This window comes from Trichechus manatus, unplaced genomic scaffold (genome assembly GCF_000243295.1).
Source record: "Trichechus manatus latirostris isolate Lorelei unplaced genomic scaffold, TriManLat1.0 scaffold00050, whole genome shotgun sequence".
In the NCBI taxonomy this organism is placed as follows: domain Eukaryota; kingdom Metazoa; phylum Chordata; class Mammalia; order Sirenia; family Trichechidae; genus Trichechus; species Trichechus manatus.
The window spans coordinates 8154990-8169105 of NW_004443986.1; the positions used below are offsets into that span (position 1 = coordinate 8154990).

General features: G+C 38.4%; 1 protein-coding gene across 1 annotated transcript in view; it reads left to right on the plus strand.

The window, feature by feature from the left end:
- The first annotated feature begins 3339 nt into the window (after positions 1-3339).
- The window catches only part of LOC101351062 (dynein heavy chain 11, axonemal), a 334378-nt gene continuing 323601 nt past the window's right edge, over positions 3340-14116 (plus strand). Inside the window, exons 1-3 of the mRNA XM_023732310.1 lie at positions 3340-3687; positions 4822-4989; positions 11386-11502. Coding sequence (XP_023588078.1) covers positions 3508-3687; positions 4822-4989; positions 11386-11502 — 465 coding nt within the window. The 5' untranslated portion in view covers positions 3340-3507. The remainder of the gene's footprint in view (positions 3688-4821; positions 4990-11385; positions 11503-14116) is intronic.

The window sequence follows — 14116 nt, forward strand, 5'->3', positions numbered from 1 at the left end:
TATATATATATATATATATATATATTTAGCCAATACTAAAATTGGGAAGGCTTCATTAAAATTTCAGAGTTTCAGCTACTGCTGAAAAGTTTGAGACCTCACAACTCTGGCTTGGCCATCCTCATTGGCACAGTCAGCTGCTAGAGCTTCAGGTGTCGCTTTAGATGGGTCAGGTGCTGTCCAGGTGACTGTGGTCTCCACCATTGGCTATTGTTCCTGATCTGCTTCACTCATCTTCATTATCTGCCTGACCCTTCCAGGCATCAGTTACAGTCAGAAACCCTTTGTTACTTATGTAGCAACTGTGTTTCTCCTCACTTGTTTTCTAACACTAGCCATTAACACAAGAAGCCCTGGTGGTGCAATGATTAAGTGCTCAGCTGCTAACTGAAAGGCTGGCAGTTCAAACCCACCCAGCGGCTCTGTGGGAGAAAGACCTGGTGATCTGCTCCTGTAAAGATTACAGTCTAGAAGCCCTATGGGGCAGTTCCAGTCTGTCACATGGTGTCCCTGTGAGTCGGAATTGACTTGACTGGAACCTAACGTCAACAACCGTTAATACAACCATTTAGCTCAGACACATAGAAGACATCATCTGGCCACATCTGATGCAGCACAACATGCTTTGGTAACGGGGTATTAATGCCTTGCCTACTTTTTCTGGTAACCTGACTCTACCTCCGGGTCTCTGTATTCTCATCACTGCTCTAGGTCCACCATCCTCTCTTTCTATGACTTGGTATCCCCACTATGGATATTGTCATCTGCCAGGTCCTAGGTGAGGAAGAGTTTAAGTCTGAGAGGTTGAGTGTGGAGAAGAGGCGTCAGGGATTGATAAAAATTAAGACCGTGAATCCAACCCACTGTTGTAGAGTCGATTTTGACTCATAGCCACCCCATTGGGTTTCCAAGGCTGTAAATCTCTACAAAAGCAGACTGCTACATCTTTCTCCTGCAGAGCCGATGGTGGTTTCAAACCACCAACCTTTCAGTTAGCAGTCGATCGCTCTAACCACTGTACCACCAGGGCCACTTGACTCTGTGAAAGACATGAAAAACAGAAAAGATGAAGCTGGGAGATAGTCAACAAACTAGCATAATATCATTGATACGGATGTGGCCTGCCTAGCCCCACGAAATAGATTGGTTAGCCGTATTTTAATTTATAAAGGTCCTTGGGTGACACAAACAGTTTGCTCTCAACTGCTAAAGTAACGGTTGATGAACCCTCCTGGGTGCATTGTGGAAGAAAGGCCAGGCACTCTGCCTCCATAAAACTTACAGCCCAGAAAGCCCTACGGGGCAGTTTTACTCCGTAACACATCGTGTCGCCGTGAGTCAGAACTGACTTGGTGGCAGTGGGTTTGGTTCTGGTGTTTATTTTAATTTATAAAGCCCTGAAGTAGTACCAGTTCATGCTAAATCCGGTGGCTCTTTTTTGTTTGTGCTGATACCACTAAATGCGAGACAATAGAGAGCTGGTGTATTTGGGTATGTTCCAGACAGATACACGGTAGGAAATGGAAGAATTCAGAGCTAAAGCGTGAGCAGGGATCTTGAGGTTCACTTAATTCATCTCCCTCGTTTTGCAGATAAGGAAGCTGAGACCCACTGAGATGGCTTAACTGATGTCCCAAAAGCAGTTAATGGCTCCTTATTGGCTCACAGTCAGGTCTTCTGCCTCCTGCTGATGCTTTTCCCCTCACAGACCCTACTGCCCAGGAAAAGAATATAGATTCTGATCTAGGGTATTGAGTATTCCGCCCTTGCCTTATGATGTCTTATTCAACCATGGGCTGTATGAACAGAAAGTTAACTGCATCGAGTAGAACAGAGTTGGCTGGGATTGGCCCATTTATGTGCGAGTTAGCCGAGAAGCACATGAATGAATGTAAGAATGGCTTGCCCAAGGGAGATGACTTCACGTGTAGGTAACTAGGTAACGGGCTGCTGAAACAGAAAGCGGTGCAGTCTGTCTCCATAGATTTCAGCTTCCTAAAAAAGAACATTTATGGTAAAGAATACATATAAATATATGGAATCCCTAACCCACACCAAAGTGTAGTTCTCATCCCTGCTGTGTGCACAGCGTTAGCAACTTCCATGGACAGGCTAAGTTTCTATCCAGCCTGAGTGGGAAATAAGAGCATAGATTCAAAATCTAAAGCCAGAACTTGAGCGATTCTGATCAATAGAGTAATTAGACATTAAATGCTTTTCTTACTACTTTACAGATTTATGGCATAGAGTCTGTATTGTATATAAAACTATTGCCATTGATGAGGGAAGGGAGAAGGGGACTAATAGTATGTCTACAATAAGAAAAAATATCATTCCATCTGTTATGTTGAACTTGGTGCCTTTCATTATGTTCTCCATTAAAACTTCTAACTTTCTAAGCAACCACAAAATTAAAGGCACAAAATTTAAATCTGTAATTTCATATGAAGTTAAGATGCATCAAAAAGGAATAGTATTCAAAAGAACCTCATAATTCATAGGTTCTTGAAGAAGGAAATTCTGAGTGTTTATGTAAGAAATACGGTGGGTGAAGAACCGGGAGGAATCTGGAGGATAGGCCTATGAGAATTTGACCAGAGCTACGTGGATCAGCTAGTCTGTCTGTTTTTTTCTTTTTCTTTTTTTTTTTAAAGCCTTCTTTCCCTCCCCTTTTATCTACTCAAAACTAGTTCATGTGGCATACCTCAGCTAGTTTTACGTCCTATAATGCTGCTTAAGCCCCAGAAAAGTAGTTTGCTAACCTGAAAAAATTTTCAATGCTGTATCAACCTATACCAGCTCTTTTTCACCTTTGCATGTGGCTGTATGGCCAGGGAAACCTGTTGCTGTTGAGTCAGTTCCAACTCATAGAGACCCTGTAGGAGAGAGAAGAACTGCCCTTGTAGGGTTTCCAAGGCTGTAAATCTTTACAGAAGCAGACTGTCACATCTTTCTCCCACTGAGCAGCTGGTGGGTTTGAACCATCAACCTTTCCGTTAGCAGCCGAGTGCTCAACCACTGTGCCGCCAGGGCTCCTTACTGCCAGATAAGGTGACCATATTGTCAAAATCCCTGCTCTGATAGATTCCCTCCCCTCCCTGGGTTGTGTATTTCTTTGTATAAAAAGACAGTTGTGAAGAATAGTTGCTTGCAGGAATATCCATGCAAATTTTGATTACACAGTTGTCATACCTATGGGGCTTAGCAAAAATTAGTCATTGCTAGAACGTATAAATTCAGAAATAGCAGAATTTCCTACAGATCATTCTAACTTACACAAGTATGTTATTGAAGCCCAAGTGTCTGAATTTCTAGAATTCATGCTTCCTGTCTCACACCAGTGCTGGCCTCATTTTAGACATTGTCATTCCAAATTGACTCCTAGAAACAGAGGTGGTTACAGTAAAAACTGTTAAATATATTTTTTAATCATTTTATTTCATTCAACCCTAGGCAATAGCTTACCTTTCACCTGAGGAGCTTTTGAAAGGAGAAATTGAAGACTCAATGGAAAAGGTGCAGGTTGCAATTCACATCTTAAAGACTTTCAGAAATTGTTTTTTCAACTATCAGAAAGGATTGGCACGCTATTTCACAGGAAACAAAGAGCTGAAACCATGGGATTTCCAGTCTCACCTAGTGTTTTGCAGATTTGACAAGTTTCTCAACCGTTTAATTAAAATAGAGGTATTTATTTATTGACTTGGAACGTGTTCATATTGTAGGTGCCTTCAAAACTCCTTCAGCTTTTCACATGTTTCAGGGAATACTTTATTCTGTTTGGTAGGTGGGAAGTCCTTTTTCTTAGTGATTCTAACGAGGTCATTAAGCAAGTGCCATAAGGATAGTTTTAAAAGCTTTGATTTCTTTTCTATTCCATTATTTTGCTGAGTTTAAATGGATCTCTCTAGGTACCAGTGTTCCTTGACTTACGACTTACTCAGTTTCTGGAATATACTTGTAAATCAGGCAGCTGTAAATGAATCTGTCTTTTCCCTTATATGTTTGAAACTGGAATTCCATACCTGAAAACCCATTTGATGATGTAAAATATCACACTATATTTTAGTACATAAATACATATTATACTATAAAAATATTAAAACCGTTCATGAATTTTAAAAAAAGAACACGAAAATTAATATGTTCTCTGTATAATATTTTAAAAATACTTAAAAATGAACATTGAATGAAATGCAAATACCCATGTACACACACACACTCTCTTTCATGGAATAAACTGGCTAAGGTTTTTTTTAAAAAAAGTTTGGACTGATGATACTGCCTTAATATCTTTCTAAAGGTCTTTCTAGCAAGCTTGGGGTTTTTCATTGATATAAGATTTATTGAGTTTCGTTTGAAATTGGAGCTTTTTATGTTGAAAATTCTCATTACTGCTTTATCAGCCTGAACGCCTCTTAAACTCTTTGAATACCAAACATGTCACACGATCCTAACAACCTCTTGAGCTCCCTTTCATTAAGGTAGCTGATGCACTGCAAAGTGTAGCTGGCTGGAAATATGAGTTTTGGATATTACCTGAGGATCTTGCTTATGGTTAGAAGGATATAAAATTAAGGAGTCATATGTCTAGCTACGGTGGACTGTGAGAAAGTTTTCAGTAAATATGAAAATGGGAGTATAATGTTAACAATTAGCAGTCATTTCATTCAGTTAAATCATTAATATTTTCCATCATATGAATGCCCATGGACCCACAAATTTTAAAAGTTTGAAAATGTTCTTTCTTCAAAACTTTGAAATGTTCTTTCACTGTTCAGTTTGGTGTTAAGGTGTTCACTGTGCTGTGTTTTTACAAAGGATGTATTTGTCACCATATTGGAATTTGAAAAGCTGGAACGACTTGAATTTGGTGGGACCAGGGGAGCAATTTTAAATGAACAAATCTACGAGATGAGTGAAGAGTTTATGGAGCTCTGTAAAGTTTTTACGCAAAGCACGTATGACCCAGCTGATTACAATAACATGGTAATATCGTACCTTTGCATTTTCTTTTTATAGAATTCTATCAGTGCAAAGCTGGAAAGGATCATAGGTCACAGTGAGAATAGGTACCACTAAGTCCAACCTCTCTCGGACCTAAGGAGATTAAATGATTTGCCTGAAGTCTCTTGGCTAGTTAGTGGTCCATCAGGAACCAGAACTTGGGCCTTTGCATTTTAAATTGTGGACTTCAGTCTGGATTCGTTTCTTGTTTACGTCTATTGAAAATGAACTTTCCACCTTAACTCATTTTGACCTGATTATCTGAAATCCATGTAACTTAGTGCTTAATTTTAGCCTTTTCCTGAATTACTTGATAATTTTTTGGTCTATTTGAACATTTAGTTTTATCCCATTCATTACATATATTATTAAAATGCATGTTGTTGCTGATATTTCTTATTACTGTTATTTAGAGCTATTTATAATTTCATATTTAGAACCTCAGGAAGTAGGGGGAAGCTTCCAGATTTAAGCTTCTTCAGTTCTGTGTCACTTCTAGCATGTTAGTAGCCAGGGAGCTACCTGTGAGCATTCCTGCAGCTCTGGGATAAAAATAACTTCATTTTTTGTGGTTTGCCAAGAACAGTGACACCAGGGTACAAAAAAATGAAAATTTGGTTCCTGTACTCATTGTTTTGTATGGAATATGAGTTTAGTCAGTATTGTGTTTATAGTTAGCCAGATAAGCTATTTCTTTTGAAATGTACAAGGACAGTATGTTAGTTTTATAAGGATATGGTTACAAACTTAAAAAAAAAGAAAAACACAATCGTCGTCGAGTTGACTGTACTCGTTAGGGTTTCAATGGCTAATTTCTCAGAGGTAGATCACCAAGCCTCTCTTCCAAGGTGCCTCTGAGTGGACTTGAACTTCCAACCTTTGGTTGGCATCTGAGCACTTAACTGTTTGTACCAACCAGGAACTCCTTAGCAAACTTAACCCCTCTGAGTTATAGTCAACTCTTGGGAAGTGGAGTTAATGGTAAAGGACGCTGCCATTGCTAGGGACTCCCTCCTAAGCTGACACCCTGTTATTTGTGGAAAAGTAGGAGGAACCTAGGACCAAGGTGATGAATAATCTGAGCTCATCCCAGAGCCTTGTAAAATGTCTGGTACTTGGCATTCAGTAAGTGTATACTGAACAAGACTTGGAGGAGGCTGTGGCCTCCTGGGCCACCAAGAAGAGAAGGATTGTGAACAGAACCTGCATCAGACCCTCGGGTGCATTTGAGTAGCAGGAGTGTCTTGATTTCCTCAAAGCCACAAACTCAGGAGGTGTTAAGAGTGCTGGGGTTAGAGAAAGTGTCCAGGTTTAGCTAATGCCACTGTGTTACCTGAACCAGTTGCCTGTTGAGTTGATTCTGACCCACGGCAACTCCATTGTGTCAGAGTAGAACTATGCTCCATAGAGTTTTTGATGGCTGATTTTTAGGGGAAGATTGCCAGGCTTTTCTTCCAAGGTAACTGGGTGAATTTGAACCTCCAGCCTTTTGGTTAGCAGCTGAGCATGTTTACTGTTTGCACTACCCAGGGACATCACTACGTTGGCAAATGCCAAGAATCCTGATCTTACCCCATTTTCCACCCAAAGCTTGTACAGTCACAAACGTGTAGGAATGGAAAATTCATTTGCTCTTGCTGTATATACCTCCTTAGTATTTATTCAGATTTTGGGGCCCGTTTTACTCTGCAAATCTGGTGGGAAAGGCTTACCTCTAATCCCCAGGTCTGGGTTGGAGACATTAATAACCTGCCCTTGAAGCTCCTCGTCACCCTCCTATTATATAGTCGATTAGCTTACCTTAGAAGACATTCTAGAAGCTCCTTGTATTTGGCCATGCCTTAAAATTAAAACATGAGTTAACTAAAAGATCACTTAATTGGTATACTTATGTTAGAGAAGACCTTTTTTTTTATGTTGCCTTAGAATATTGCAATTATTATATATTTTTGCTTAATAAGCTGTTCATTTTGGTGCTATTAGTTGGGTTCATTGTACCTTGGTTTTGTGAGGAAATTCAGTTGGTAATTTTTATGAGACAATATTTGAGCAAACTAATTCCAGCCTAGTAGTATATTCACATGTATTTGCATGTGGGAATACGTCTGCCCACCCCCACATCCTTCCCCTCCCACTGTGTGCATCCTCCTGCGTTCTCCCAGTCCCTGTAGAATACATACTAATGCTTACATAACAGTTAAGTTGATCATGATCAGCCTTCCTGCACTTCCATGCAGAAATGGTTTAAATATGTCCCAGTAAATTAAAGAATCACTTTCAATTTAAATTTAAAAACTCCCCCAAAGAAGTGTCCACACCCTGACAGTTTCACTGGAAAATTCTACCAAACATTTAAAAGGAATTGACATCAGTTGTACACAATCTCTTCCAGAAAATTGAAGAGGAGGGAATACTTCCCAATTTACCTTATGAAACTAGTATTACCCTGATACCAAAATCAAAGAACGGTACAAAAAAAAAGAAAACTACAGACCAATATCCATTATGAATATAGATGCAAAACTCCTATCAAATTAGTAGCAATTACAATTAGCAATATATAAAAAGAATTCTATATCATCACTAAGTAGGATTTTTTCCAGGGATGCAAAGCTGGTTCAATCTTTGAAAATCAATCAGTATAATCCACCATATTAGCAACCTAAAGAAGAAAAATCCCATGATTATGTCAATCAGTACAGAAAAAGTATTTCTCAAATTCAACACCCATTCATAAAAAAACAACTCTCAGAAAAATAGGGATAGAGAGGAGCTTCCTCAACTTGATAAAGTATATCTTCCAAGAGTCTGTATCTAACACCTTATACTTAGTGGTGAAAGACTTCCTAAATCCCAAACACGTAGCATATTTTCAACTACCTATTCAACATCTTGGATATTTAATAGATTTCTCATAATTAACATGTTCAAAACTTAACCCCTGATTTACTCCCTCCTCAAACCTACTTCTCTCTGCCTTCTCCAACTCAATAAAGGGTGCAGGTAATGGGATACTTCGTGTAAAAACCACTGAAACATCTGTGATCTCTCTTCTTTCTCACAACAAACATCAGTTCTATCAGATATACCCTGAAAATAAATCTAGAACCAGACCGCTTCTCATTCTGGAACCAAGTCGCCCTCATCTCTGATGTGGATGTTGCATTTGTCTCTGACCTGCTCTTTCTGCTCCATCTTAGCTCCTGTAGAGACTGTTCTCCACACAGCCGCCTGAGTGAGCCTTTTAGAATCTAAGTGGGAACATGGCATTTCTCTAATCAAAACCCTTCGGTGCCTTCCCATGTCACCAATAAAGGCAGTTTTCAAAATATAGAAACATTTTTCTAATGATTTTTCAGTAATAACATCATTTATTCTTCAATAAATATTTATTGAGATACAACTATGTTCTGGGTACCCCATTACTTATTGGTGTTATAGCTGTGAAAAAATAAACCTGGCCACTATACTGAGTTTAAAACCCAATGAGAACACAGGCAGGCAATTCTAACATAGCACGCCGAGTGCCAGTGGGGAAAGTACAGAGTGCTATGACAGCATTTGTGATGGCCACTCCTGGGAGGAGCGACAAGTAAACTGAGAACTAAAGGATCGATAGGGATGAATTAAGTGGAGAGTGGGTGAAAGGAAAGAGAGAGATGAGCAGAAAATTGTATTATGAAGAAAGAGAGAATGTGAAAAGGCAGGTGTGGCTATATCCTAGAGTGTGAAAGTGGGAGAGGTGGAAGAGTCGTTGGGGGGCAGTAAGTAGGGTGCAGACCATGCAGGACCTTAGAGATTAGGCTAAGACTTTTGAATGTTATCCTAAGGATGCTGAGGAGGCCTTGGAGGATTATGATAAAAGAGTGAGACGATAAGATTTCTATTTTAGAAAGATGATTTAGACTGCAGTTTGGAGAATGAATCAGAGGGACAAGGCTACGGGCAAAAAGAATGGTTATTAGAAACCCAGCTGAGCAGTAATGGTGATCCGAACCAGGGTTAAAGAGGTGGAGAGTTCTGGGCATATTCAAGAGATGGCAGGTAAGATTAATAGCACTTAATGGAGAGAGAAAGGACTCAAGGAGATTGCCCAAGCTTCTGTTAGAGCAGGTGAGAAGAGGATCAGCTTTTTATTTTTTATTGTGGTAAATATATAAATAACAAAATATTTGCCATTTCAACACTCTTCCCCATTATCTAGGTGAGAAAATAAACTCAGAAAAGTTAAAAATTGCCCAAGGGCATACCATAGGTAGATGGCAGGGCCAGAATTTAAAACCAGAAAACCTGGCTCCAAAGCCCACACTCCTAACCATGATGCTAGGTTTCTAAGTAGGAATCCATATAATAGGGAATTTAACATACCTGGAAAAACAGACTAACAGTAAATTTTGTGTACATGTAAATTTTACATGTACAGTTCAGTGACATTACTTATGTTCAGCAAAATGTTGTTCAACTCTCACCCTTAACCATTCCCAAATTTTCTATCCCCCTTTGCAGAAGCTCAGAAGAAGAGCAGCTTTATAGAGAAGATCATGAGTTCAGATTTGTACAAGATAAGTTTGAATTCCCTGTGGGGCATCCTAGGGAAGAAGTCTCATTGGAAGTTCTTAATTCAGGTTTCAGGAGTGAGTGTGTGACGAGAGTGAGGTATCAGGGATGGAAGTTGACATTTTTCCCTCCCTGAGTTATTATTTACTAAGTGTTCAAATAATGTTTGCAGATCTTAAGTTGTATGTTCTTTGTTACCATACCAAGAGGAGGGAGAAGTTAGGCTTGTGAAAACTTGTTGGGAAGTTTTGTTAACTTTTAAAGATCAGTGATCCCTGAACAAAGAGACTATTAGGCTCTGATTCAGGAGAAATGGAGACTTCCTCTTGATGCTGAATATAGCAGTGCAATATATGATATGATACTCTGGAAGTTTACTGTTACTCTGTGCTTTTCCGGGTGTGTTAAATTCCATATAATATGGATTCCTACTTAGAAACTTAACATCATGGTTAGAAGTGTGGGCTTTGGAGCCAGGTTTTCTGGTTTTAAATTTTGGCCCTGCCATCTACCTATGGTGTGACCTTGGGCAATTATTTAACTTCTCTGCGTTTGTTTTCTCACCTAGATAATGGGGAAAATATTATCACCTTCATTATATATTGGGAGCATTAGTGGATCAGTGGTAGAATTCTCACCTTCCATGCAGGAAACCTGGATTCAGTTCCCAGCCAAAACACCCCATGCTCAGCCACCACCCATCTGTCAGTGAAGGCTTGTATGTTGCCATGATGCTGAACAGATTTCAGCAGAGCTTCCAGACCAAGACAGACTAGAAAGAAAGGCTTGGCAGTCAACTTCTGAAATCAGCCAATGAAAACCGTATGGATCACAGTGGTCTGAACCCTAACTGACCCTGGGGATGGCGCAGGACTACGCAGCATTTCGTTCCATTGTGCATGGGGTCCCCATGAGTTGGGGGCTGAGGCAGCTAACAATAGCATGATATGTGTTGTTAGAGTTGAGTTAATAATGTAAAGCATTTAAAACAACTAAATAAATGCTCTCCATCATCATTTTATTATTGTTATTATTAACCAACAGAGGCTTAGTTTGTGGGTGTAGCAAAGGAATTTATTAGGTTGAATCTGTGGCATGCTCTCCAGGGGAGGCTTAACTGCAGAGCAGTAAAGTGTTTCTGAATCCTGGGACTTCTTCACTAAAGATTGTGACGTGAGAGTTATTCTTTCACTGTGTCATTCCTTCTAATTATGGGAGTAGGCGGGTATGTGTTAGGAGGACACTGGGGGTTGTAAACGGCATACTAATAAGCCACTGGGATAATGTCAGAGTATTCTGTTCCCTCTGTTTTGCTAATGATGCTTTCTTCTAGACCTGTGGATTTTAGTTCTCACGTGAAGAAATATGTATTTCCATGTAGGTTGTCTGCTCTGTGAAAAACAAAATAAAACAAAATTTCTATTTAATCTTATAAATGTACTAATGTTTCAATGCAGGTAGGGTTTTTTTTTTTTCTGGAAAACTTTATTGTTTCATTTATAATCAAAATGGATTGTGAGGAAGAGGCCAGCTGATGCTGTTATGTGAGTTTATGGGCCAAAACATGAATGTTATATATAGGGTCTGAGCCATTATTTAGGGTCCTGAAAATGTGGGCCAACAGTGCTGAACGTTTGGTGCGCCTATAAAGGAGCTGCCACTTGAAAATTCAGTCCAGTATAGCTCTTTCTTGACCTTCCCTGGAATCCTGTGGTAAACAATAAATTCATAGAGAGAGAAAGAAAGTTCATGCTAATGTGATTGTTACTTTCACTGCTGGATTCTTTCCTGTAAACTCGTATTTTATTTTGTGTTTTACAGGAATTTGAAGATGATTATACTGTGTTTAAATCCAAAATTTTGGATTTTGACAGAAGGCTTGGGACAATTCTTTGTGAAGGTTTCTTTAACTGCAGTGGTTTAGAAGCTGCATTTAAGGTTAGTTCTGAAAAACACTCTTAAAAATGTTTTACTAATGAATAATTTAGACTGTTAGATGAAAGGGGTGAATACATTCCTTTGTGATCCAGGTAAAATATTAACTAATCACATTCCCTTCAAATTCCACTCACTGAATAATGAACTTTGAGTATTGCACTAATGAATAAAGATGTTTACTTTGGACGAGGTCATTTTTAGGACACTTAACTATTGATCTTTTCTTGTATTCACATTGTTTTAGCTTTCATTACCTTTAGGGAGAATTTGGCATGGTCTATGAGATAATCAATTCATAACTAAGCCCCAGTGAAAAGTTAACATATGTTAATTTAGGAATTTCTTTTCTTTGCATATGTTGGGTTCCTATGTTGTTTACATATGATGGGTTCACTTGCCTATTTTATAACTCTGACTGGAACAAATAGCAATTTATATACAGGTAGTCCCCGACTTATAACAGGGCTCCGTTCCAACCACTCTGTCCTAAGTCGGTTCTGAAGTAAGTCAAATACCTCTTTTTTTTTTTTTCCCCCCACTTTTCGTTATTATTGCCTTTTATTATTAGTATCTTTATAAATCCAATCTTCATCTTTGGGGGTTGGAAACATTACATATAAACTTAAGGATATACTTTAATACACACGTACATACATAAAAACACAAATCATAAAAATTTACTCCAGCAATGAAGAGTTGGACAACATTGGCATTTTAAGTTTCTGGATCCTCTGAATTATCCCTGGGAATAGGGATGGTGTTTCTAGTCAGAAAATTAGTGAGAGATGTCTGTATGATCCTTTTCTTTTTTCCTTCATGTATTTCAGTGTAACATCTCACTGCTTCCTGAATCTGCCTATAGACTTTAGCAAGGCGAGCAGCGTTTGGGTCCATGTTTTCAAGCAACTGAAGCCTCTGATTTAGTTTAGAAAAAACTCCAGCTAATCCTTTCACTGTAAAATTTTTTAACAACTTCTCTCCTTTCTTCCTCATTATTTCTTTCTTCTTCAGCATTTCTTCCTTTACAAAATCCGTTAAGTCTTGATTTGTCAGTTCCCCTTCTTCATGATGTATGAGCTGTTCCACATCAGCAATATCAAGTTCTAAATTCAGCATTCTTGCCATATAGATGATTTTTCCACCAATCTCCTCCATCATATTATCCTAATCAAATGCTTGGAGCGTGTTCACATAACTCAGCAATTTTCTGCATATCCCCTGCATGCATTTCCCATAGCTTCCTCCCAGGAAGACGCAGTGTTCCAGATACACTGATGGTCATAAGCGCTGTTCTGTCATATCTCAAACATGTCATTAGTCAGGGACTACCTACTGTATTTCATCAGGTATATGACAACATTGATTATCAAACACTCCATTATTCTGTGTATCAATAAAGAAAGAATTAATCCTACCAAATAATTATTATAATGTACCATGCATTCCAATTTCAGAGATAGTACAACATGGAACATTATTTATTAGAATTAATGCAACACAATATATGTGTATTACGAGTTGCATAAAGGGAAAGCATCTTGATCATCCCCCTAAATGGAAGCCTTATAATATGAGGAATAGGGATGCCATGTGAAACTGCTGGTTAAAGAAGAGAATTGCAAGTCAAGTGTAAATTAGTAATTAGGTGACTCCCAAAAGAGGAATTACGGACACAATTTGTTGAAAATGGCAGTGCGCAAGAATATAGCAAAGACAGACTTTATGGAAGATATTTGTTTGGTTTTGACCTCTAAATTCAAATGAGTTGGTTGGACAGTGGTGAAGGCACTAGTGTGCCCTAGCCCAGTCAAGCATTTTAACATGAAGAAATTATGAAGACCAAACAGTTCTTTGTTTTTTAAGAACTCTTCAATGAAACTATGATACTGTTAGCCAAAATATATATGTTGGGTTCCTATGTTGTTTACATATGATGGGTAACCTGTAATCCCATATCTTGGAAATTACTATTAACATTTTATACTGCCAGTATTTTTTATTTCAGTAGATATACATACATGTTTCTCTTTGACAAAAGTGACATCATATTATATTCTTTGTAATCTTTTCCACTTAGCAATGAATAAATGTTCATAAATATTTTTCCTGCTATTGTAACAATTCAACAAAATTATTTGCTGTGTAGTATTCTACCATAGTCTGTGTTACTGGAGCTAATTTTCCTTAATGCTTTTATATGTAACTGGAAGAAAGAACGTAGAGTGAAATCTTAATTATAGAAGGCCTTGACTTTTCTATTCAAGTCTCTCTACTTCCACGAAGCCTTCTTAGGTGACACTGAGGTCTCCTGTTATAACCATTCATGTGCATTCTATTACAGTACATGTCAGTTCATAATTTCCAAAGGATTTTATCTCTCTCCTGATTATCACATACTTTTCTTTAATTTCTACATATTTGTACCTTGTCTATAAAAAAATATAAGATCCTGTCCTCATAAGCTCCATGAGGGCTGGTATTATCTTACAGTTTTTGTTTTGTTGGGATTGCTTTCCACAGTGCCTTGTTTAAAGCAGTTATTTAATAAGTGCTTGAGGTTAGGTAGACTAACAGAAGTCTGAGGATTCAAACAACACATCAGTGAGGGTAAATT